At 47.8% G+C, this 26,365-nt stretch overlaps 1 protein-coding gene across 1 annotated transcript in view; it reads right to left on the reverse strand.

Moving 5' to 3' along the window:
• Window positions 1–21,796, reverse strand: part of LOC115090398 (inter-alpha-trypsin inhibitor heavy chain H3-like) — a 204,031-nt gene extending 182,235 nt beyond the window's left edge. Inside the window, exon 1 of the mRNA XM_029599438.1 lies at window positions 21,685–21,796. Within this exon, the coding sequence (XP_029455298.1) occupies window positions 21,685–21,777 (93 nt within the window). The 5' untranslated portion in view covers window positions 21,778–21,796. The remainder of the gene's footprint in view (window positions 1–21,684) is intronic.
• Window positions 21,797–26,365: the final 4,569 nt, after the last annotated feature.

Below are 26,365 nucleotides of genomic sequence, written 5' to 3' on the forward strand. Positions count from 1 at the left end.
AAAACATTAAACAATAAAATCAAGAAATATAAAACAATCATAACATTAAAACCTGTTGCGTCCGTCAGTCTCAGACGGCTTTGACCTCTGTGCCTCACTTTTCTTCTTTCTCCTCAAGCCTTGGGAAGATGGCTGCTGCCGCGTCTTCATACCGCTCTCTCCGGCGTCCCTGGAACAGCAACAGCGACGGTGTTCGCCATGTTTCTTCTGAGAGCCTCCTAGGGTGCGCTTGCGTGCGCGCACACCACCCACGTCTTTATCCACGTCACGGCGGGAACCTCGGGGGCCTCCCCTCCGAGTGACGTCAAGCCAGCCGAGTATTTAGCCTGCCCTTCGTTTGCTAACAAACTGAGTTAGCAAGGATCGTGACTGGATTGGAAGGCCTCCGGTCTAAGCTGCTCTGCCGCTTCCTTGCTGCCGCTGGAAGCTCTCTCTGCCCTTCGGGGTCTTTCGTCGCTAACCTGGGTACCCGCTCCTCGGGGGCCCTTATGCAGGTGCAGGAGGAGGGAGGAGGAGCCCAAGGCCAGTGCTTTTTGCAGCCCCACAGGCTGCACTTTCCTTCACTGCTGGGGCAGGAAAAGGGAGGAGGACGTCAAAGTTTTTTTTTGCAGCCCCGCAGGCCGCTGTGCACCTTATTGCTGATGCATGGGGGGAGAAGAAGCTTTTGCTTCTCATGCAATGGCGCTTCTGGTAGATGGCGCATATGGCCGAGGCCACATCAGCCACGGGCTGGCTACGGCTCTGACACTAGCATCCACGACTCATTCAGCAACAACCCTTCTGAAAAAGGCAGCAATGCAAATATAGTAAGGGGCCCTAGAACACCTATACATTGCCCTGCACAGAAACTAAACACCAGCAAAATCCTTCACCTCTTTTTGCACACAAAGAATATAAATCAAATAAACAAAGAAAGAAAGAAAGAAAGAACCCCAAATTAGAAATAGAAAGCCCAAGAAGCAGAGGTTGGAACTTTTAGTTCTGGTCACTCTGAAATTGCTGTGAATTTACTTTTTTGGTGGGGGGTGGAGGTGAGGGTGAGCAAGTCACAGGGAAGACCTCAACATTCTTCCCGCTCCCTCCTCCATCCCAGGGCAAACCACAGCATCCTCCTCTTTCCTAGGATTGATGTCCAATGTTCTCCTCATCCCTTCTTCCCTCCCCTGGACAGACCCCAGCACTTTTCTCCTTCCCTCCCCACCTTCCCCTGGATGGAGTCCAACATTTTCCACATTCCTACAACACCTTCCTCAGGCTGAACCCTCAGCACGCTTTCCCTTCTCCTGTCCCTCCAGAGGCAGGACCCAGGACTCTACTCCCACTTCTCTGCCTCCCTACTTACTGGACTCCAGCAGAAATTTTCCCCTTCTCAGATGCAACTCCATCCAGCCTCCAACAATCTTTCCTTCTTCCCCATCTGTTCCCTGCCTCTTTCCCTGGCTCTGCCCTCACTACCCTCTTCCCCAACATATGGCCAATTCTTCTCCCCCCTTTGCATCTATCCCTTGCTTCTCCTCATCTCTATCAACTGCCTTATTGCCTCTACTCTTCAACAGTGACTTTCCCCTGTCTCTCCCCTTCCCTAGCATCTGCCCCTTCCTGTTTCCAGTCATATACCTCCACTAATTTATGTGGCAATTCCCCGACCACACTGCAGACTGGGGACCCATGCTGCATAAGGGCTGGCCAAACTTTCACCAAGACCCATAAAACCAGAATGTATTGTAACAGTCTCACCTTTTTTTAGGGAGGAGGGGGAGGTAGAGGAAAGTCTTCCCTTAGCCTTCCTCCCCTACTCCCAAAGAAAGGACCAACTTTCTTGGTCTCCTCATCCCCACTAGTCTTTCTCTTTCTCTCTGGCCCTATCAGTGTCTTTCTCTCCCAGCCTGGCTCTATCAATTTCGTTTTCTTTCTCAATCCCTCGACCCATCTCTCTCCCACTCTCTCTCATTCACCAGTCTCTTCCTCTATCCAGCCCTATCTCTTGTGCTACTTTGCTGCCCCCCACCAAACACCCACATCCTCCTGCCAAGCTCCCTTAGTTTTTCTTGTGGGAGGAGGGGGTTTGTAATGAAAGCGCATAGACAGCCTCGCGTGACGCATGCCGTGACGTCACGCGCGCCCATCAATGCGCTTTCATTGGCCGGTGTGCCCAAATTGACGGGCGCTCCGGCCAATGAAAGCACGCCCGTCTATGTGCGTTTGGAGGGTATGTGTAGGGGAGGAAATGAACTGCGGGTCTGAAGTACGTTTGGATGATGGAGGTTGAATCGCAGGTGATGGTAGTGTTCGGCGTACTTTGGATAATGGGGACAGTGAGAATTGTTAGATTGGGGTACACTGGGCAGATTTCTAGGTGCTGTGTCTAGGTGCTGTGTAGGGGGGGAGGGCTAGTAAGGTGGGTTTCCAGACTCGTGCTACATAAATTTTATGGACGCTGTAAGGGGAGGGGAGGCAAGTTGGGTGCCATCTTTTGGCAAAGTCTGGGAGCTGTGCAGAGGTTAGGCTGGAGCGCCCAAATCGACGGGCCGATGGAGCCCTAGCTGTTGCCGAGCCAGGAGAACCGGGACCTGCGCGGGGGGGGCCGCTGCGAGCCGCTTTCGCCGCCGGCTGCCCTCTCCGGAGGGCGGCAGAGAAGGGAAGGGGCTGAAAAGCAACAAAAGGTAAGTTGCCACATGTCGAGCCGCTTCGGGAGGAGGGGATGTTCGGTTTTTAGGTTTTAATGGGTTAAAGTTGGGATCCACTTCCTGGTGCCTGTCATTTCAAATGTCATTTGAAATGACATTTGAAATGACAGGTACCAGCGCACCCAGGATACTGTATAGGCGCTGTATTAAGCGCCTATACAGTAAAGTGGGTTGCGCGGGCCTAACGCTTCGCCTAATGCTTCACAGACGCGGCTTGCATTTGCAAGCAATTTAAATAGAGTATCGAGCGGTATGTGATCAGAACAGTGCGTGGGGCAAACGAGGATGCGTCAGGCACTGCCGCACTCTTTGTAACGCGGCCTTACTGTATCAATCTGTAAGCTTGTTGCAACTGACAAGAAGTTTCCTGAGCAAAATGCCACAATTTACAAATCAAAGAGCCGCATGAGGCTTGCGAGACACCAGTTTCACACCCTTGCATTAGCAGTCACAGCTGGGGAGCAGGTACTTCCTGGTGCTGATCTCATGCATTGTGAGATCATCATCAGGAAGTGCCAGCTGCCCTTGTCCCACCCAACCAGCTTCAACTCTGCTAATGGCGCTGCTGGCACAGCACAGAACGGCAATGGCAGACAGGCTCCTGTTCCTTGGGTGTACAGCAGCACTGCCTAAAGAGGGGGACAGGAGTGCAGGAGACAGCAAACTGAGCATCCTTCCACCTGCACCATGAGCCCACCATAGATAACAGCATGCAGCTGGTCAGAGATACAGAGCTAGTAGAGTCTATGGTTAAAGCCATATTGGCCAAAGGCATGCCACGGCTCCACTAAACAGCATGTAGTCAGGTGCTTTACCCTAAAGTGGAAGAGGTTCATTCTGTATGCTTTACCCTGGGTGCTTCACCAATAGGGGGCAATTAATTATTTTCAAAAGCCTCTGTTCCTTCAATCAGGATGCACAGGTATACTAGTACTTTAAATTTATCTGCGAGCTACTGAGTGTAAAGCCCTAAATGCAAACTTCACTCCTTTTCTCTTTTTATCAATTTTCTGTGAACATGTAAATGATCATATTTACATTCAAGTGTAACCATCTGTCCATCTGAGGTCACCTTCTCAGCTTCGGGGAATCTGAGGTTATTCACCCAAAGTGAAGAAATCAGTCTCAGCTGAGTCGTGGGCTGGGGGCAGATAAACTGCAGGGCCAAACTGAGCAGAGGAAATTCACACAAACCTCTCCACAAAAGGCAGTTGATTTAAATAAACTGTTCAATCAGTCCATAAGTTGAAGCAATCACACGTCCAGAAAGAATCAGTAGTTTCCCTCTTAATCCTTTTCAAAGAGTTCAAAGTCAAATCAATGTACAAATATTTCTTCAGCCTTAGACTAGGCCCAACTACCTTAGCATTCACAACAGTTTAAATCCGATTTGTTACACCTTTTAGGATGGTTGCAAGGCAATTCATTCCCTCTTCTGTAGATGGAATGCAGTTCCCCAACTCTGCTCAAAGACTCCAATCAGGCACAATTCCTTTCTGGTCCTGAAGGCCCTCCTAATAGTTCCTTTCTTCACTCTGTAACTCTAATATTAAATCCTTCAGTTGTCTTTTCTCTTTACTCAGGCTTTCTAAGACACCTGTGGAGTATCTCTGCCCAGCTCCTCCCCTTTCCACTGAAACCTTGGGAGACAGCCACAGCTGCCGCCTTCTCTACCCAAGAAAGAGATCTAGGTGTCATAGTGGAGAACACATTGAAATCGTCGGTTCAGTGTGCTGCGGCAGTCAAAAAAGCAAACAGAATGTTGGGAATTATTAGAAAGGGAATGGTGAATAAAACGGAAAATGTCATAATGCCTCTGTATCGCTCCATAGTGAGACCACACCTTGAATACTGTGTACAATTCTGGTCGCTGCATCTCAAAAAAGATATAATTGCGATGGAGAAGGTACAGAACAGGGCGACCAAGATGATGAAGGGAATGGAACAGCTCCCCTATAAGGAAAGGCTAAAGAGGTTAGGACTTTTCAGCTTGGAGAAGAGACAGCTGAGGGGGGATATGATAAGAAGTGTTTAAAATCATGAGAGGTCTAGAACAGGTAGATGTGAATCGATTTTTTTACTCTTTCGGAAAATAGAAAGACAAGGGGGCACTCCATGAAGTTAGCATGTGGCACATTTAAAACTAATCGGAGAAAGTTCTTTTTCACTCAACGCACAATTAAACTCTGGAATTTGTTGCCAGAAGATGTGGTTAGTGCAGTTAGTATAGCTGTGTTTAAAAAAGGATTGGATAAGTTCTTGGAGAAGAAGTCCATTACCTGATATTAATTAAGTTGACTTAGATAATAACCACCGCTATTACTAGCAACGGTAACATGGAATAGACTTAGTTTTTGGGTACTTGCCAGGTTCTTATGGCCTGGATTGGCCACTGTTGGAAACAGGATGCTGGGCTTGATGGACCCTTAGTCTGACCCAGTATGGCATGTTCTTATGTTCTTATGGTGACTCTGAGGGAGCCCACACCCTTGCAGGGTAATATCCCCTTCCCAAAACCCAGGCCTTAGGGGTATATAACCCTGCAACTAGAGCTTCTCCGGGCCTTGCAACAAGGTTCGCTCTGCTGAGTTACTAGTTTCTGTTCCTGGTTCCTGACTTCTGGTTTTGGCTTTCGACTTCGGCTTCATCCACTGACTACTGACTTCAGCTTCCGTCCTTTGGCTTTGACTTCGACTTCTGACTCCTGGATTTGACTTCAGCTTCATCCACTGACTTCTCACTTCTCATCATCCACAGGTACTCTGTTCCCCACCTTCCAGGAGGTCTCGCCTAAGTCCCAGCGGCTCGGGTCCTCATGGGCTCCTCCCGGGGGGGACCGTGGGCTTCCAGGGGTGAAGTTCCTTTTGCCTCCTGGCTCCAGCTTCTTCACTCGTCTCTCTCCAGGACTCCTCTTCGGATCCTCGGTCGCAGAGGACCGCACCTAAGTCCAAGAGACCTGGGTCCTCACGGGCTTCTCCTGGGGGGACCTCAGGCTTCCAGTGGTGAAGATTCTTCGAGTCCTCTCTCCTGTGCCGCCTCCTGGCTTCGACGTCCACTGTGGGCCTTCCCACGGTGCAGCATCATCCGTCGCAGCCGGGTCAAGGGTCCACGAATCCAACAATTTGCAAGGCCATGGACCAGGCGGACGTGGCAGGCCTGAAGGCCATACCAGGGATTGCCCAGCAGCAACAGCAGCAGCAGCAGCAGATCTGCCTTGATGGCTACTATTGAGAGACTAGCCAACCGGATCGACGCGGCCCCTGCACTCACAACTCCAGCGCCGCTTTCCACGGCTGATCCCGTACCGGCCGCACCCACTCAGCTGTTGGTACCTTCGAGATACTCAAGGGAGAGGCCTCTGGCCTGGGCCTCCTCAGTATGGGAGCGTAAGGATCCCATCCTTGGGAACCTGGAAAGCTTCGTCTCTGCCTTCCGATAACTCTTCAACGAACCTGCTCGCCGATCCACAGCTGCCTCAGAGGTGCTCCAGCTGCGCCAAGTTACCCGGCCCCTTACCGAGTTTGCAGTTGAATTCCACACATTGGTGGTTGAACTAGACTGGAGAGATGACAGCCTTCACGGAATATTCTTGGAGGGGATATCTCCACACCTCCAGGATGAACTAGCCACAAAAGACCTTCCAGATGACCTGGATAGTTTGATTGACCTGGCAGGGCAGGTCGACCGCCATATCCAATGCCGGTTTCATGAAGGGAAGTCCGGTCGTAGGCCTAATAATTCGGGCCCTACCTTTTCCCGACCAGTGCCGTCCTCTGCGGCCGCTACCAGAACCCAGGGGGTAGAACCCATGCAATTGGGATGAGGCCCAATCTCTCCGGAGAAGAGGAAATGTCGCCGTATCCAGGGCCTATGCCTCTAACTGTGGCAACAAGGGGCTTTTCCTAGCTCAATGTGGCGAGCGGCTGGGAAACGCCAGAACCTAGGGATCGTCTGGGAGCTGACCCTAGGTAATACCACTTCTGCATCCCCATGCACCGTCCTGGTTACCATTGTTCTTCCCGGAGGTACCTTTGATGCGCTGGCTCTGGTTGACTCTGGAGCAGGAGGGAATTTCATCCTCTTGGATCTCGCCAGCAACTACAAATCGGGGTCCAACTCCAAGAGCCCCCCATCCGAGTGTCCTCCATTCACGGGACTCCCCTCCCGGTGACCATCTCTACCTGTACCAAGCCCATAATTCTACGCATGGGTCTTCTGCACGTAGAAGAGATCTCATTCCTCATCTTGAAGAGGTCCATGCACCCGGTTATCTTGGGCTTACCCTGGCTCCAGAAACACTCCCCGGCTATCCGCTGGGATACCCTCCAGATTGCATCCTGGAGCCCTTCCTGTTTTGACTCCTGCCTGGCAGCTATTCCCCGACCTTCGGTACCAGTACTGACCACGCCTTTGGCACTGCCACCGCAATATCAAGATTATGTGGATGTCTTATCGAAAGAAAAGGCCAAACTCCTCCCGGAACACCGGCCCTTTGATTGTGCCATCAATCTTATCGCGGGTACCACGCCACCTAGAGGGCGGGTTTTCCCCTTGTCACTCTCGGAAATCCGGCCAAGTCTTGGAGAAGAGATGGCTGAGGGGGGATATGATAGAGATGTTTAAAATTATGAGCGGTCTAGAATGGGTAGATGTGAATCGGTTATTTACTCTTTCGGATAATAGAAAGACTAGGGGGCACTCCATGAAGTTAGCATGGGGCACATTTAAAACTAATCGGAGAAAATTCTTTTTCACTCAACGCACAATTAAACTCTGGAATTTGTTGCCAGAGGATGTGGTTAGTGTAGTTAGTATAGCTGTGTTTAAAAAAGGATTGGATAAGTTCTTGGAGGAGAAGTCCATTACCTGCTATTAAGTTCACTTAGAGATTAGCCACTGCCATTAGCAATGGTAACATGGAATAGACTTAGTTTTTGGGTACTTGCCAGGTTCTTATGGCCTGGATTGGCCACTGTTGGAAACAGGATGCTGGGCTTGATGGACCCTTGGTCTGACCCAGTATGGCATTTTCTTATGTTCTTATGTTCATTTGTTCTTATCCGGGAGAATTTGGACAGAGGTTTCATTCAGCCCTCCACCTCACCAGCCGGAGCCGGATTCTTCTTTGTTGCGAAGAAGGACGGGTCCCTCTGACCCTGTATAGACTATCGTGGTCTGAATAAAATTACATGACGCGACAGATACCCATTACCACTGATTCTGGAGCTACTAGACCGACTACAAGGAGCCAAGGTCTTCACTAAGTTGGACCTCCGGGGGGCGTACAACCTGGTATGGATATGACCAGGCGACGAGTGGAAGACCGCGTTCAACATGAGGGACGGGCATTACGAATACCTGGTCATGCCCTTTGGTCTCTGCAATACCCCTGTGGTTTTTCATAACCTAATGAACGAGGTGCTGAGGGATATGCTGCACACCTCAGCCATAGTATATCTTGATGATGTATTGATATACTCGAAGGAACTGGCCTCGCACCGCAGACAAGTTCGCAGTGTACTGCAGAAGCTCCGGGACAACCGACTCTTTGCCAAGATGGAGAAGTGTCAATTCGAGCAAATTTTCCTACCCTTTCTTGGGTATATTGTATCCTCCACGGGTTTCCACATGGACTCTAGGAAAGTAACGGCCATCCAAGATTGGCCCCAATCAGTGGAGGTGAAGGCGCTTCAGCATTTCCTTGGCTTTGCCAATTTTTACTGCCAGTTCATACCCCATTACTCCCGGATGGTGGCCCCGCTAACAGCCCTCACCAAGAAGGGGGCCGTTGCTAAGAATTGGTCCTTGGCAGCACTAAAAGCCTTCCAGGAACTGAAGTCTGCCTTCCTTCAAGACACCTGTCTCCACCATCCGGACCCCCAGCGTCAATTTGTTGTGGAAGGTGACACCTCCGACCTTGTGGTCGGGGCCATCCTGAGCCAAGTATCCAGCAACGGCAAGTCCTTGCCATGTTATTACTTTTCCCGGAAATTCTCGCCCACAGAAAGGAATTACGGCATAGGGGACAAGGAACTCGTGGCCATCAAACTGGACTTTGAGGAATGGTGCCAATGGCTGGAGGGTGCCCAACATCCCGTGATCATTTATACGGATCACAAGAATCTAGAATCCTTGTGTCTAGCCCAACGCCTCAACCCCCAACAAGCTTGGTGGTCCCTCTTTTTTAGCCACTTCAACTTCCTCCTCCGCTATAGGCCAGCTTCCAAGAACATTCGGGCGGATGCTCTCTTTCGCATGGCAGAGACGGAGGATACCCCTAATCTGCCTCAATATATCCTCGACCTGGCCAAGGTCGGCTTCCGAGGTGGTTCCTGTAGGCAAGACGGTGATACCCACTCGCCTGCATAAGAAGGAGTTGTCGTGGGCCCACGACTCACTTACCGCAGGCCATCCGTGAGTTACCCGGACCTTGGACTTACTGACCGATTTCTACTGGTGGCCTCAAGTCAAGAGGGAGTCCGTCTCTGTGTTAGTTCCTGCCCTACCTGTGCCAGACAGAAAACTTTGTCTGGCAACCTCTGGGGACTTCTCCAGCCGCTACCCATCCCAACTGAGCCCTGGATCCATCTGCCACAGACTTCATTGTGGATCTACCTACCTCAGACGGGAAGACCGTGATCTCGGTCATGGTCGATAGATTCTCCAAGATGGCTCATTTCGTGCCCCTCTCTAAGTTACCTATAGCACCAGAACTTGCAGATCTATTCACTCAACATATCTTCCGCTTGCATGGGCTCCCTTAGCACATTGCCTTGGACCGAGGCCCCCAGTTCACAGCAAAGTATTGGAGAGCTCTCTGCAGGAAATTCGGGGTCCAACTAGACCTTACGACGGCTTTTCACCCCCAAGGCAATGGCCAAGCCGAGCGAACTAATTGGACGTCAAAAGCCTTCCTCCGTGCCTTTGTGGGGGATCTCCAGGATGACTGGGTAGCTTTATTACCATGGGCAGAGTTTTCATACAACCGCCATTAGCATTCAGCTACTAACTTGTTTCCCTTCCAGGTGGTCTATGGGTAAACTCTTAGACCTCTCTTGCCCTTGCCTCTGATGGTACCATCCCCTGCAGTGCAACATACGGCACGACAGTTGCGTGACCTCTGGAGTTCCACCCAAGAGAAGCTCCGACTGATGGCGGCTAAGGCAAAGAAGTATGCCAACAGGCTATGGCGACCGGCGCCTGCCTTCCTCCAGGGGGATAAGGTGTGGTTGAGCACCAGAAACATCCGATTGAGGACTCCCTCCATGGGCCTGGCCCCCAGGTATATTGGTCCGTTTGCTGTGGTGGAGCGAGTGGGTGCAGAGTCCTACCGGTTACGACTACCGTCCACCCTGAGGATCCACAATGTCTTCCACGTGTCTCTCCTCAAGCCTGTGGTCATATCCACTTTCCACGATAAGCCCCCTGAACCCACCAACACTACTGCTGATCAAGATGTCATCTATCAGGTGAAGGATGTACTGGATGTACAGTTCCACCATCGCAGATGGGAGTACCTCCTCTCCTGGGAGGGTTACGGTCCCGAGGAGAATTCCTGGGAGCCGGTCTTGCACATCCTGGACAAGACCCTTCTTCGCCACTTCCATTTGGACCATCCTGCAAAGCCCAAGCCTCTGGGAAGGGGGCGTAGGAGAGGGGGTACTGTTACGGTCCTGGGCCGTGCCCTGGTCCCTCCACCTACCTTGGGGATGGTCTGGGCCGCTGCGACACTCGGGCCTGGCTGACTCCTGCCGTGGCGCTCCCTCCTTGAGGGAGCCGCCGTCGATGCTCCACGGCTGGCCCTGTCTCCTAGGTGCGTACGCGTGCAGGGGCTGTCTCTTAAAGGGGCCAGTGCAGGAAACACAGCCCTATCCTGGGATGACATCAGACACTATCAGGGTATATAACCCTGCAACTAGAGCTTCTCCGGGCCTTGCAAAGAGGTCTGCTCTGAGTTACTAGTTGCTGTTCCTGGTTCCTGACTTCTGGTTTTGACTTTCGACTTTGGCTTCGTCCACTGACTACTGACTTCAGCTTCCGTCCTTTGGCTTTGACTTCGGCTTCGTCCACTGACTTCTGACTTCTCATCATCCATAGGTACTTCGTTCTGCACCTTTCAGGAGGTCTCGCCTAAGTCCCAGCGGCTCGGGTCCTCATGGGCTCCTCCCGGGGGGACCGCGGGCTCCTCCCGAGGGGACCGCGTGCTTCCAGGGGTGACGTTCCTGTTGACCTCCTGGCCCCGGCTTCTTCACTCGTCTCTCTCCAGGACTCCTCTTTGGATCCTCAGTCGCAGAGGACCGCACCTAATTCCAAGAGGCCTGGGTCCTCACGGGCTCCTCCTGGGGGGACCTCGGACTTCCAATGGTGAAGATTCTTCGAGTCCTCTCTCCTGTGCCGCCTCATGGTGCAGCAGCATCCATCACAGCCGGCTCAAGGGTCCACGAATCCAACATGGAGTTTACAATTTCTGCTTTATAGTAACAATCACAGTTTCTTAGGGCTAGATTCATTAAGGCTGTTCTCCCATTTTCAAGTCAACTTTCAAAGGCCTACGTGCACAAATACCAGGGTTTATGTGGGCCTGGCCACATGCGTAACCCCAGTATGCGCACAAGTGCCAGGCGTCTCCAAAGGGGATGACCGGGGGGCAGGATCTGTGTGTGGGGGGCAGCCATAAGTATTGAAATAAAGAATTTGGGGTTAGTTAGGTTAGGTTTAGGGGTGCGGGAAAGGTTAGGTAGGGGGGGGTAAAGAAGTACCCTCCCAATCCGCTCCTTAGTTGGAACAGACTGGGAGGGAACTGGAGGAAGCCCAATTGCGTTGCCATGCACATTTACCAAAAATTCCCCCCATTGCGTGCACCGCCCACACATGCACAGCCATCAGATTTTATAACATGCGTGCACCGGACAGCCATGTGCTGCTTTTAAAATCAACTCCTTTCTCTCTATGGGAAAAACTCATGGGGTTGATTTTCAAAGCCTGGGGTTTACGCACCTGGCCGGGCATTACATGAGCCAGGCCAATTTTCAAATGGCCCGGCCACACATGTAAACCCCCGAGACGTGTAAGTCTAGGGGCTTAAAAAAGGGATGGTTCGGGGGTGGGGATAGAGGTGCCCGGCACAGGGGGCATTTGCTGCTGTGCCGGCCCGCACAACTTGCTCCTGCTCAGGAGCAAAAGGTGAAATATAAAAAGTGGGCTAGTTAGGATAGGGAAAGGAGGAGGGCAGGATAGGGGAAAGGGAAGGGAGGTTAGGGTAGGGGGTTGGGAAGTTCTCTCCCAGTCTGCTCCTTAATTGGAGCGGACTTGGAGGGAACTGGGGAAGGCCCCGATACGTTGCTGCATATAATTGTTTATCTCTACTCCACCCTGCACACGCTGACCTGGCATTTTATAAAATGCACGCGCATGTTGTAAAATCACGCCTCCATGTGTGCGCACCGGGTAGCGCATGCACATGGACGCATGCACGTAAGTTTTGAAAATCTACCCCTTAGTGAATCAGTTACTTAGGATCCAAACATGCTATAAGGGACAAATTGCTGAATGAGCTTATTGGCAGGCTTGATGTCCATTCACTTTTCCATACATAAATTTATAATCCTAATCCTGGCTTGGGAACAAAAGCAGTCAGCAATACCAGGGGAATTTTCGAAGTTTAAGAGTTTAGCTTGCAGCAAGGCTGCACTGAGGAGGAAAGACATCACTAGATTAGTGACCTCCTAACCAACTCACACTTCTGCAGATTGCCTCACCTCTCTACCTGCAGCTTCTAGCTCCTTTCTCTCTCTCTTCAAGCCAGCTCTACTTTTTCTTTCCTGATTGGTTGGTGAATTACCTTGCTCCTGATTTGCTCAGACACTAATTACTTTCAGTCCTAGGGTAATAACTGTACCTGGTTCCACACCTAAGAAAGTTAAGATTTCTCATGCTGGTGCATCCTAGCCAAACCCATTTTTTTGTACTCCCATCATCACAATTTATTTTGAGGCTGAAAGTAAACAGCACCTTGTCACTCTCTCTAGGGAGAAGAAAGGATGGAGAGATGGGCATGTTACCTAGACCATGTGAAAATGTAGCAGCTGCATTAATAAAATACAAAACAAACAATTTAAAATCTCCTGAGACAGTGGTGCTCCAATATTGAGCTTATTCTCAAGCTGTATCTGTATCATAAAAATTCTATCAATTGTTACCACCATGGACATGAAATTATAATTTTTATATCACAATTACTGAAATGTTATTAGAAGTTCATTTTTTAATGTGTTATAGATTCTTTCATTGTAAGTTGATAAATGTCTGTAAAAATGAAAAATTGTAATTTTATTTGCTGATGAGACATTCAAAGAAAGCTGTATTGTGTTTTATTATTGGAATAAAGATGGTATTTTAATATTATTATATTCACCGGTGTATAAGTATATTGACATTAGTGTTCTTTTGCTGCTCTTGATATAGCTATATATGATCACATGGTTTGATCTGCTTTTTTTTTTCTTTAATGTATAGTATGTATGTATATATAGATAGATAGATACCAAAAAATCAGGTAATATGTAATTGTAAACGGTGCTCAACAAAAAGACCGTAAAATGAGTGGGGAAAAAAGCACTGCTATGAATGAAAATAGAATCAACTGAAAAGTACAATTTATTGACATATAATCACAATTAATAAAATAATAGAATACCTTTATCTCCTCTCCTTGTGAAACCTTTGGTTGATTACATCGCATTAGAACTACTTGATGCTTATGTATAACATTTTGAGTTGTTTACATTGTAACTAAATTGTCGAGATATGCAATGTTGTTATGTGTATAGTTGTCTCGATATTCTGATATTGTATTAGGGAGGACCCAGCACTTTATTGTCATAACCATAGATGCATACAAATAATTGTTGGTGAGGAGATAAAGGTGTTCTATTATTTTATTAATTGTGATTATGGGCCTCATTTTCAAAGGAGTTTACCGCACGCGATAAATTCGTCAGGGGGCGGAGCATTTGCAAAGCTATCGTGTGCAGCGAAACAGCCGCAGTGTTAGCACGGCTGCTATCTACAACCCAGAGATTAGCGTTACGGGGCCGCTAAAGGGTTATCGCGGTCCGAGAGAGAGAGAGAGAGAGAGAGAGAGAGAGAGAGAGAGAGAGAGAGAGAGAGAGAGAGAGAGAGAGAGAGAGAGAGAGAGAGAGAGAGAGAGAGAGAGAGAGAGAGAGAGAGAGAGAGAGAGAGAGCGCCTTACTATAGTGCCTATGCCCTAGACAGGTATTTGAATTCCTATGGGAGGGCCACCTATTAACTCGGGGTGGGGATTAGGCATGAGTGTCGGGGGTTGGGGGCCACTTTCGCATTCCACATGAGACGTACGGACAGAACAGTGGTCTCTAGTGCAGATTTGCTGGCCGTCGGAGTGAGGAAACTCACTCCAAGAAGAGATTTGGGCAACATTCTCTCCACCTAGCTTGTTGTTGCCCAGGTAGAGTGTCCATCAAGGTAGGTGGAGAGAACGTTGCCCAAACCACTTCTTGGAGTGAGCGTCCTCACTCCGACGGCCAACAAATCTGCACTAGAGACCACTGTTCTGTCCGTAAGTCTCATGTGGAATGCGAAAGTGGCCCCCAACCCCCGACACTCATGCCTAATCCCCACCCCGAGTTAATAGGTGGCCCTCCCATAGGAATTCAAATACCTGTCTAGGGCATAGGCACTATAGTAAGGCGCTCTCTCTCTCTCTCTCTCTCTCTCTCTCTCTCTCTCTCTCTCTCTCTCTCTCTCTCTCTCTCTCTCTCTCTCTCTCTCTCTCTCTCTCTCTCTCTCTCTCTCTCTCAAAGAATCATCACACACTGGAAAAACATCGCGTGCGGTGCTAATGTTTTCGCGAATGGCGGAAACATCGTCGCACGAGATGTTTCCCCACTGCACGAAAGAAGCCTCATTTGCATTGGTAACGCCCCCTAATGCGATATTTGAAAATGAGGCCCTATATGTCAATAAAATTGCACGCACACACACACACATACATATCTAAACCGAAAACTCAGGTGAGTGGTGAGTTCTCTTATTACTGTGTGATGTTTGTCAGTTGTTTTTGATACATAATTTCTTTTAGTACATCTCGCTCGCACAGTGTTTTTTCCAGGGCTGATGATTTGCAATACCCACTATATTCAGGAAGTGCCTTACCCTTAGAGGACTTGCTCGTTAGATGAATGTCTGATTTTCACTAAACTGATGTGTTTTCTCTTACATTTATCAATGTACAAGCCCAGACATGTTGTTGAAATGATCTTAGTTACCATTATTTCAATATAAAGATTTGCAGTGTCCAGTGTTATAGCTGACCCTATTGCTAAACCTTTAACTTATTTTAACTTATTCCTGCAAATAAAAAATGATAAAGCACAGCAATGTCAACAAATACAGCTAAAAACTGTGTAGGTGGATATGCGTCTGAAGAACATTGGTTCAAGGTTTCCTGAACAATCAATAAAACCTGTTTACATCACAAATCAGTGTTCAAGTTTACCAGAATCAAATCTTTTCTAGTGCTGTTTTGGTAAAGCAGGAAGCTAGAACACCCAGACAATGGGGCCGATGCAATATAGTTCGCTCAGCTGAGCACATTGTTTAACCCGCAGTTGGACGCGGGTTGTATAGGCGCTTCCTAATCCTCTCATGCTGTAAGGGGATTAGCACCTCCACAATGCGCGTTCGAACCAGGAAACTAATAGCAATCATCACATGCAAGTGCATGTGAATGAAGCTGTTATTCACACTGAATACACCAACAAAAAAAAAATGTGCATCCAATAAGCACATTTTTGCACTCAGAAATTAACGCCTACCCAGAGCAGGTGTTAATTTCCGAGCACCCCAAAACGTTGTACAGAAAAGCAGTAAATACTGCTTTCCTGTACATCCTGGTGATATTAAGTTGGAGGAACAAAAGATTTAAAAAAAATTTTTTTTAAGTGCCAGGAGTCAGGTTTGGGAAATGCACACTCAGTTAGCCAGCATCCGTTTTCTGAACCCATGGCTGTGTGCCAATTAAGAAAATGGACGCCGATAAATTCAGCATCTGTTTTCTAAAGCAGCGGACAACCGCGGACAGCCAACCACTCAAGGGTGCCAATTATCAAGGAGGTGCTAGGTGCGCACAATTGACTAGCACCTCCTTGACAGCATGACCCCTAATTAAAATAATGCATGGCACACCCAGGAGAGGTGCCTGGGGTGCATTAGGAAAGCGGGCACTGAAGACTCAGCACCCACTTTCAACGCTTTTTTTTTTTTTTTTTGCATCGGCACCAATGTTCTTTACAGAAGAAGTGTCACCCTCTAAAGAAGAATCATGGCTTTTGACAGAAACCTCTAGATAGAAAAACATAAAAACTTGCTTAAAAAAATGTATGGAATTTGCTTCAGATGTTACTCTTTCATAAATCACCTCTCTAGAGACTGTAAAACAGTCATTAAATGTACAGAGTGTGACAGTGATAAACATGTTACCATTTTTTAATGTGTTATAGATTCTTTCATTGTAAGTTGATAAATGTCTGTAAAAATGAAAAATTGTAATTTTATTTGCTGATGAGACATTCAAAGAAAGTTGTATTGTGTTTTATTATTGGAATAAATATGGTATTTTAATATTATTATATTCACCGGTGTATAAGTATATTGACATTAGTGTTCTTTTGCTGCTCTTGATATATCTATATATGATCACATGGTTTGATCTGCTATTTTTTTCTTTAATGTATAGTATGTATGTATATATATATATATATAGATAGATACCAAAAAATCAGGTAATATGTAATTGTAAACGGTGCTCAACAAAAAGACCGTTGTGTTACATTTAAGCGCTGCAAAATCCAATTCTCCTAAAAGTTTGTACCCCTGTCTTAAAGCAGGATGGAGAGAGCAATGAAAATAGGACATCTTTTAAGTTACTCCCAAAACACTGAAGTTTGTAGAGAAGGTTTCAGCAGTAGAAGATCCTGCACTAAAATATGCCTGCTTCTTATGACCTTGGGTAAGTCACTTTACTGTCCTTTGCCTCAGATACAAAAATAGAGGCCGATGCAATATATTGTGCTCAGCCAAGCTGAGCGGACTGTATAACCCACAGTTGGACGTGGGTTGAATAGGCGTTAATCAATCCCCTAATGCAATAAGGGGATTAGCGCCTATTCAACGCATGTCCAATGCGGAGTGAATGTAATAGCGCTCATCACATACAAATGCATGTGAATGAGGCTATTAGGCATTCACTCCGATGGAAAAAAAAAATGTGCGTCTCGGACGCACATTTAGCGATCAGCTTTTAACGCCTGCCTGGAGCAGGTGTTAATAGTTGAGCGCATTTAAAACAATACAGAAAAGCAGAAAAAAATGCTTTTCTGTACTTGTTTTAAAGGCTTAAAGAAACTAATTAAATGAAACAAGTTTAAAAAAAAACAAAACTTCACAGTCTGGTGCAGGAAACGGACACTCAACTGACAAGCATCAGTTTCCTAAACCCCTGGCACGGGTTTTCCTAACCCACAGGTGGCTGAGTTAGGAAAACCATCAGGGTCACCCCTAGCACATTTTTTATCCCTGCATACTAACTCTACTAATTTCTTCAAATGGGTGCAGATTTATATTTCTAACTGCTATATCTCTAATATTTAGCATGGCTGCCAGCAGTACTTCTGGGAAGAGTAACCCAGTTTCTTTTATGGCTTTTAATCAGTCTAAGTCAATTAGTTTTATTGGTTTAGTTCACCCTTCCACTTTGGTCAGTGAAGTCTATATTTCATATTCATTGCAGTGGTCACTGTGGTACCAGTGTTAGACAGCTTCTGTTCAATATTATCAAACAATGGCCTGGATTTATCAAAATGCACTAAATATTGCATGTGATAGAAAGAGGGGCATGTTTTATGGTAATTTTATTTTTATTTATTTATTTTTTTTATATACCAACATTTGATCTGAAATATCACATTGGTTTATATTCAGGTACTGTAGGTATTTCTCTATCTTTCTCCTGGTTTGTAGCCTTTTGCTCTAACCACTAGTCTACTCCTCCTCCCCAGCTCCTCCTCCTCCTCTCCAGCTCATTCATAAGGATAACCTGAAAACCAGACCTATTTGGAACACTCAAGAATCTCAGCTCATCATCTCTGAATAACACATAACTCACTAAACAGTTTATATATATTAAAAAAACCCCAACATATTACATATGAAGCAAACAGTGGCTCCTACTTTCTAAGTCTCATTTTAACAACACTTAGCTGAATCTAAGGGGCCACAGAGAAGGGGAAATTATAGACATTCAAATACCTCAAAGGTAGAAATAATGCACAAAAAAAAATAAGTTTTTTGTTTAAATGTACAGATGATTAGTTGGATAAAATAATGGCAAACCCAACAGGTCATAAAATTACCAGAAAACTACAGAATTTGGTAGGAAATGACTGTAAACCTTGGCAGCATCAGTCACAGAAAGAGAGCTCTATCCAAAGTTTACCATACATCTGACATGATTAATAGTTAGGGGAAAAACATAAAAAGGAGTTTTAAATCATTCCTATTACACGTCTTGAAAAATAATAAAAAAAAAAACCAGGGTTAAAATAATTGATCAAGAGAGGGATGCAGTGAGGAGGAGGCATCCCTGCAAGAATAGTTACAGTATCCAAGAGAAGAGCTCAATGAATGGACAGGGAGCTCCATTATTCGGCCATCACATATTTACCCCTTCTACAGAGAGCAAGGAGCGAAGGACAATCGAGCCCGCTGCCTCTGCTGCTTTATTTTGCTGGGCATCAGGTTATCTGCCCTCTGTCCCGGCTGGCTGTGAGAACGAACACAAAGGAAAGCGGCCTTCCTCACAGCTCAACCCGCGCTGCAACCACCAGGAGAAGCGAACGGCACTCTACCCGGTAATAGGCAGTTTATCGAATTTGCGCTAATACCTTTGCGAAGCGCTAAGTTACCGCAAATTGCGATAACTTTTTTGCACTTTGAGATAAGTGCCAGAATTGTGGTATTTCCTACATACAACCGCTGGGGGGACTATGTTTCTTATGAGAGAGAGAGAGAGAGAGAGAGCTAGCTTGATGTTACCCACTGCCCAGGTAGAGTGTCCATCAAGCTAGGTTGAGAGAACACTGCACAAATCTCATCTTTGGGTGAGTTTCCTCACTCCGAAGGTCATCAAATCTTCACAAGAGAACACTGTTCTGTTCGAACGTCTCATTTTGAATGTCAAAGTGGCCCCTAACCCCCTACACTAATACCTAAACCTCACCTCGAGTTACTAGGTGGGCCTCCTATAGAGCTATAAATACCTATCTTGTGTGAGGCCATTATGGCTAGGCACTCTCTCCCTCCCTCCCCTCCAAGAGCTTCAAAACTAAACAGTGTAGCTAAAACCTGCATTAAAGCCATGCAATACAGCTTCTACCCCTAACTTCTCCTCTTTTTCTGATTTGCATCACACCATACGTTATGGTGCTATCGCATGCATTAAAGATGCTTAATGCATGCCACAACACTATTTGATAAATGACCCTGAATATTGGCAATACTGAACTTTTGGAATATGCATAGAGTTCATTTGCAATTTTGCAAAATGGAGTCTAAGTCTGTCATCTTATGAAAAGGTAAAAAGACAGTGGGCAGTCATACATTATCAGAAACAGTTTCCAATTATCTTATTTTGAAAAAAGGATGGCCAATGTAAAATAAAATATTGGGGTGATCAAATTAAAAACAGAAAACATCTAGCACTCCAATAAATGACAAAAAATAGGAAACCAACTGTTGCATCATAGGTGGACCCTTGGGCCAAGGTGGGGTTGACGCAACCCGTAGGTAAGGACCTATGGGTCCCCACCATCGGCAGGCGGAGTGGGCTGATAATCAGAGGCCGCTAGAACTTCTCCTATACCAGCCCTCACTCCCCACAGGTTGAGCCAGGGCCGGCAGGACTTAGGTGGGTCTCTGTTTCGTCCGATTTCGTTATTGCCTATCTCCAGACCCAGACCTCTGCTTTGCCTGACTACACTTTTGACTATCTCCGTGATCAGACCTCTGCCTTGCTTGCCACTGCCTTCAGATTGCCGCCAGCCCTGACTCAAACCTGCCCTTCGACGCCTCTTCAGCTTACTCCCTGGACATGTTTTCTTCAGGCTTCGGCCTGTTTTTGCTCGAGCGCCCTCTGTCTGCCTCCGTTCCATTGGCACCCGAGTTTCCGGGACATTACCCAGTCCAAAGTAAGACTGTACCATTTCTCACCTGCAGTACATCTCTCACTGGGTACAGTCTTACTTTGGACTGGATAATGTGCTGGAAACTTGGGCGCCAATGGAACGGAGGCAGACAGAGGGCGCTCGAGCAAAAGCAGGCCGAAGCCTGAAGAAACCATGTCCAGGGAGTAAGATGAAGAGGCTTCCAAGGGCAGGCTTGAGTCAGGGCTGGCAGAAATCCGAAGGCAGTGGCAAGCAAGGCTGAGGTCTGATCATGGAGGTAGTCAAGAGCGTAGTCAGGCAAGGCAGAGGTCTGATCATGGAGGTAGTCAAGAGCGTAAGATACGCACACAACCCCTGAAAACCTATCCCTGCCTCCCCCTACGCACGCTGAGCCTATCTTGCATAGGCTCGGAGCGGCCTCAGAGGGAACGGAGGAAGGCTGCTCGGCACGTGCAAGTTGCACAATTGTGCACCCCCTTGCCCGCGCCGACCCTGGATTTTATAACATGCGCGCAGCTGCGTGAGCAAGTTATATAATCGGGCATAGATTTGTTCGCGCCGGGTTGCGCGAACAAATCTATGCCTGCATGTTAAAAAATCTGGCCCATACTCTCACACAAGCATGCACACACCATGCTGTCTCTTCTCACACACATACACATATGCTTTCTGTCTCTCTCCCATACAATCTCTCTCTCAAACACACATGCTGTTTCACACACACATACATGCTTTGTCTCTCACACATACTTATATACAAATCCATGCTCTCTGTCTCACACATACACACATGTTGGGGGGTGTCTCTCTCTCACACACTGTCTCTCTCGCTCTCACACACACCCATAATGCTCTTTTTCACAGACATACACATGCTGTCTGTCTCTCTCTCTCTTTCCAGAACGTACAAGGAGCAAGTAGCAGCAGCCTTCTTTCTTCAGCCATGCAGCCTGCTGATGCAGCAGTCTCCTCCTTAGGCTGTGCAGGCTCATCTGATACAACTGCAGCCTCCACCTTTTCCCATGCAGGTCCTATTGACACAGTTGCAGTCTCCTTGGGCTGCACGGCCTTGCTGACTCAGCAGTTTCCTCCTTAGCTGGAGCCATGGCTGAGAAGGCACTAATGTTTGGACTCGGGGCACAGGTTCTGTGTGCCTGGTGCCAACGACGCACCTGTTGCTGGCTGCATGTGACCTGGATTGTCCACTGCTGAATACCGAATGCTGGGCTTGATGGAACTTTTGCTGACCTAGGATGGCATTTCTTATGTTACTGTTGGACCCAGCAGTTTTCTCCTGCTTCTTTGGGCTTCCATCTCAATTAGAACCAGCCTCTATTGAGCTACAGCACCATGAGCTTTTATTCACAACCATCCATTATTTTTTTCCCCTATTCTATATACCTCCAAACCCATCCTAGCATTTTCAGCAACAGTTCTCAGTTGAAGGCCACACTGTAGCTTCTTCTGAAACCTGGCTAATATGGACCCGTTTTGTTGTCATTGTGTGATGACTGACTCCTTCTCCCTGCCAGGGACTGTGTGAAACTGCTTCCAGAGCATCCACAGCCAAGGCTGGCCCAGAGACCAGAGGATCTGACACAAAATCAAACCCGCTATTGCTGAGTCCACCTGGCTGGCTGAGAAGGGTTAGCTGTGGTTATTATTTGCGAAATGTCCTATGGAGACAGATGTTGGCCTGCTTGCACACATTCTGAAGAAGCATTTCAAAGATTACTTACCCTGACATTCCTGGATTTTCTGATCAAAAAATCAGATGTTGCAAAAGCAGAGAAGCTCGCCAATAAAACAGAAAACAGCAGGAGACGATCCATAATGGAATAGTGAAAGATGTCGCTTAGATGCTGCAGTTTTAACAGCATCCCATTTACACTATGTTAATAAATAACCAGAGGAAAGGCCAGCTTAAACATTAGATATCTAAACCAATAAATCTGCCTCTCCCCCCAAAAAAAATTTGATAAAAATCAGACTTTGAGGTTTATGTACTAAGCTGTTTTAACTCAGCAATTAATAGTCTATTTTACCGTATTTTCTGCTGCAAAACACTGTTAAACACCCACAGGCAGCTGCAGTAATCTGCGTGTTAAAACACCGTGCGCTGGATTTCAGCATACATTTTTTACATTCAGATTAAACTTTTTTTTTTAACTCCTGATGCAGTAAGCTAATGCTCTGCAAATGCATCAGAAGTTTAATAAAGCACATTGAGTATAAAATGTGTATTCAGCACAGGACGAATGCACATTTTAACTCAGGAAAGGAGGGGGGGGGGGGGGAGAGTGTCCCTGACAGGCCAATGTATTCCTGTTAGCCACTGCTGCCACCACTTATCTGGAAAAAGTTATACTTATCTGGCTAAGTGGAGATGGTAAGCCCAATTTCTATATTTTTTTTTTCATTTTTGAAGGTTTTACGTGCCAGTGCAGTAGTGCTGGAAATTTAACTCCATCTCTGACCAGGAGTTAAGTTTCCAGCACTAAGAAAAATCAGGTTTGGATACAATTAAGATGGTCCTCACTCCTTGCATTAATTACATTTTCAGTATGATACCAGCCCTATTTCCCCTATCCCTATATAAAACAGACAAAATTCTGATCCCTTTCCTCTAGCGGAACAAACCTGAAAAAATTGCACTCAAAAATCTTAAGGCCCTGAAGGAGTGCAGAAAAATTCACTTTCCAGACTTTTTCAGTTATCACCAGGCATATATAATACAGCAAGGGTAATTCTGGCTCAAAGACTACTTATTTCAAATGACTATCCCCACTGGCTTGATTTAGAGCAGGCTCTGGTTTATCCCTTTCACTTGATTGCTTCCCAGGGGATAAAACTCCCCAAAGTCCTTTTATTCAACCCAGATAATCTTCTCCACTTCTCAAACAATGTTTGAGCTGGACCTCCTTCTTCCTCATCAGCTTTCCCAGTGGCAGGCTTCTAGTATGACCCCCTTATGGTTTAATCCCCAAAATCTGCATTGCTAAACAACTTCTAAATTGGAAAATTTGACAATATTGTAAAATGGGATTTTTGCATCAAATAGTCAAACAAGGGACTATGATTCTCTTTGAAGACCTTATGCAACACCACTCACTTCCTCCATCCCAGAGGTTCAGGTGGCTTCAATTAAGCAATGTTTTATGCGCTAGTGGTTCTAATTCTTACCTCTTCCACAGAACTAGATGTCCTCACCTATTACAAAGTACTGACTTTGCAAGGTGATTTAGCCTCTGCTTTCTACAAACTCTTCAGGCAGATCAAATTCTGGAGAAATGTTGGAAATCTGATTTACAATTGGCTCCTTCAGACTCCCTTTGGAAAGTTACTGGTTGTCCATGGTCAGAGTGTATTTGTCATCAGCCATTACACAATCTATGGGGCAGATTTTAAAAAAGTACACCCGCGCGTACTTTTGTTCGCACGACCGGCGCAAACAAAAGTACACCGGATTTTAATAGATACGTGCATAGCCGTGCATATCTTTCAAAATCCGGGGTCGGCGCGTGCAAGGCTGCGCAAAATTGGCAGCCTGTGCGCGCCGCGCCGAGCCGCGCAGCCTGCCTCGGAGGGAACTTTCCTTCCGCCTCCCCCCACCTTCCCCTTCCTAACCCACCCCCCGGCTCTAACTAATTCCCCCCTCCTACCTTTATTCCAAAAATTACGCCTGCCCAAGGCAGGCGTAACTTGCATGCGCCGGGCCGGCTGCCGGCACGCCATGTTCCGGTCTGTGGGCTGGTCTGGAGGCTGCGGCTCCAACCCCGGAACTCCCCCGATGACGCGCTGGCCACGACATGCCCCCCGACACGTCCCCCCAGGAAAGCCCCAGGACTTACGCGCATCCCAGGGTTTTGCGCATGCCGGTAGCCTATGCAACATAGGCTCGGTGCGTGCAGGGGGAGCCTGGGGCAGGTTTTCAGGGGGTACGCACGTATCTTACACGCGTACCCCTTTGAAAATCTGCCCCTATATATTTTGTATCCCATCAAGCAGTTTGGACTCCAATGAAGTTATACAAGGCAGGTCTCTTAGAGTCGCGTAAATGCTAGTCTTGACAGCATGAAAGGGCAACACTAACACTTTCCCATATGCTTTACGAATGTCCACCAGTCAAACAGGCCTATCCAGTACCGAGCGGTAGGAAGAGCTGCGTTAGTGCCTACGGCACCCGCGGTTACCGCCCGCACAGTGCAGCTCACCTACCGCTCGATCCTGAAGCCTAATTATATGTAAATGTAAGCCGCGTCCGAAAAGCCTTAGTCCCGCGCAACCCAGGATACTGGATAGAGCGCCTATACAGGATCCTGGGTGCGCGGGCCTAAGGCTTCACGCCACGCTGGTATCTGTCATTTCAAATGTCATTTGAAATGACAGATACCAGGAAGCAACGGCGGCGACAGCGCAGAAACAACAGCGAAACGACTTTTCAGTGTCCCCACTCCTCTCGGAGCAGGGCGCGAAAAGCCGCCTTGCTCCGGGAGGAGGAGGGACACTGACAGCGGCCAAGCAACGGCGAAGACAGCGGCGAAACGACTTTTCAGTGTCCCCCCTCCTCTCGGAGCAGGGCGGAAAAGCCGCCTTGCTCCGGGAGGAGGGGGGACACTAGCAACGGTGAAGCTTTCCCCCAGCCCGGATGCCGGCAAAAAACTTACTTTTTTGCAGCCAGCCATGAGCAGGAACACGATCTGGCCTGCCTTAGCTCCTCCCGACAAGATGGCCGCCTGCACGGGGAAAGCGTGCAATTGGCCGCTGAAGACGTGAATAAAGGTAGGAGGGGGGAATTAGTTAGAGCCGGGGGGTGGGTTAGGAAGGGGAAGGTGGGGGGAGGCGGAAGGAAAGTTCCCTCCGAGGCAGGCTGCGCGGCTCGGCGTGGCGCGCACAGGCTGCCAATTTTGCGCAGCCTTGCACGCGCCGACCCCGGATTTTGAAAGATATGCACGGCTATGCACGTATCTATTAAAATCCGGTGTACTTTTGTTTGCGCCGGTCGTGCGAACAAAAGTACGCGCGGGTGTACTTTTTTAAAATCTGCCCCATAGATTGTGTAATGGCTGATGACAAATACACTCTGACCATGGACAACCAGTAACTTTCCAAAGGGAGTCTGAAGGAGCCAATTGTAAATCAGATTTCCAACATTTCTCCAGAATTTGATCTGCCTGAAGAGTTTGTAGAAAGCAGAGGCTAAATCACCTTGCAAAGTCAGTACTTTGTAATAGGTGAGGACATCTAGTTCTGTGGAAGAGGTAAGAATTAGAACCACTAGCGCATAAAACATTGCTTAATTGAAGCCACCTGAACCTCTGGGATGGAGGAAGTGAGTGGTGTTGCATAAGGTCTTCAAAGAGAATCATAGTCCCTTGTTTGACTATTTGATGCAAAAATCCCATTTTACAATATTGTCAAATTTTCCAATTTAGAAGTTGTTTAGCAATGCAGATTTTGGGGATTAAACCATAAGGGGGTCATACTAGAAGCCTGCCACTGGGAAAGCTGATGAGGAAGAAGGAGGTCCAGCTCAAACATTGTTTGAGCTGGACCTCCTTCTGGCCGCTGAAGACGTGACGTCACGACATCACGTCTTGAGCGGCCAATTGCACGCTTTCCCCGTGCAGGCGGCCATCTTGTCGGGAGGAGCTAAGGCAGGCCAGATCGTGTTCCTGCTCATGGCTGGCTGCAAAAAAGTAAGTTTTTTGCCGGCGTCCGGGCTGGGGGAAAGCTTCACCGTTGCTAGTGTCCCCCCTCCTCCCGGAGCAAGGCGGCTTTTCCGCCCTGCTCCGAGAGGAGGGGGGACACTGAAAAGTCGTTTCGCCGCTGTCTTCGCCGTTGCTTCGCCGCTGTCAGTGTCCCCCCTCCTCCCGGAGCAAGGCGACTTTTCCGCCCTGCTCCGAGAGGAGGGGGGACACTGAAAAGTCGTTTCGCCGCTGTCTTCGCCGTTGCTTCGCCGTTGCTTCGCCGCTGTCTTCGCCGCTGTCAGTGTCCCTCCTCCTCCCGGAGCAAGGCGGCTTTTCGCGCCCTGCTCCGAGAGGAGGGGGGACACTGACAAGTCGTTTCGCCGTTGTTTCTGCGCTGTCGCCGCCGTTGCTTCCTGGTATCTGTCATTTCAAATGACATTTGAAATGACAGATACCAGCGTGGCGTGAAGCCTTAGGCCCGCGCACCCAGGATCCTGTATAGGCGCTCTATCCAGTATCCTGGGTTGCGCGGGCCTAAGGCTTTTCGGACGCGGCTTACATTTACATATAATTAGGCTTCAGGATCGAGCGGTAGGTGAGCTGCACTGTGCGGGCGGTAACCGCGGGTGCCGTAGGCACTAACGCAGCTCTTCCTACCGCTCGGTACTGGATCACCCTGACTGTTCTATATATTATGCTTCATGTATATCGTGGTTCCATTTTTTTATTT

This window comes from Rhinatrema bivittatum, chromosome 4, assembly GCF_901001135.1.
Source record: "Rhinatrema bivittatum chromosome 4, aRhiBiv1.1, whole genome shotgun sequence".
NCBI classification, from domain to species: domain Eukaryota; kingdom Metazoa; phylum Chordata; class Amphibia; order Gymnophiona; family Rhinatrematidae; genus Rhinatrema; species Rhinatrema bivittatum.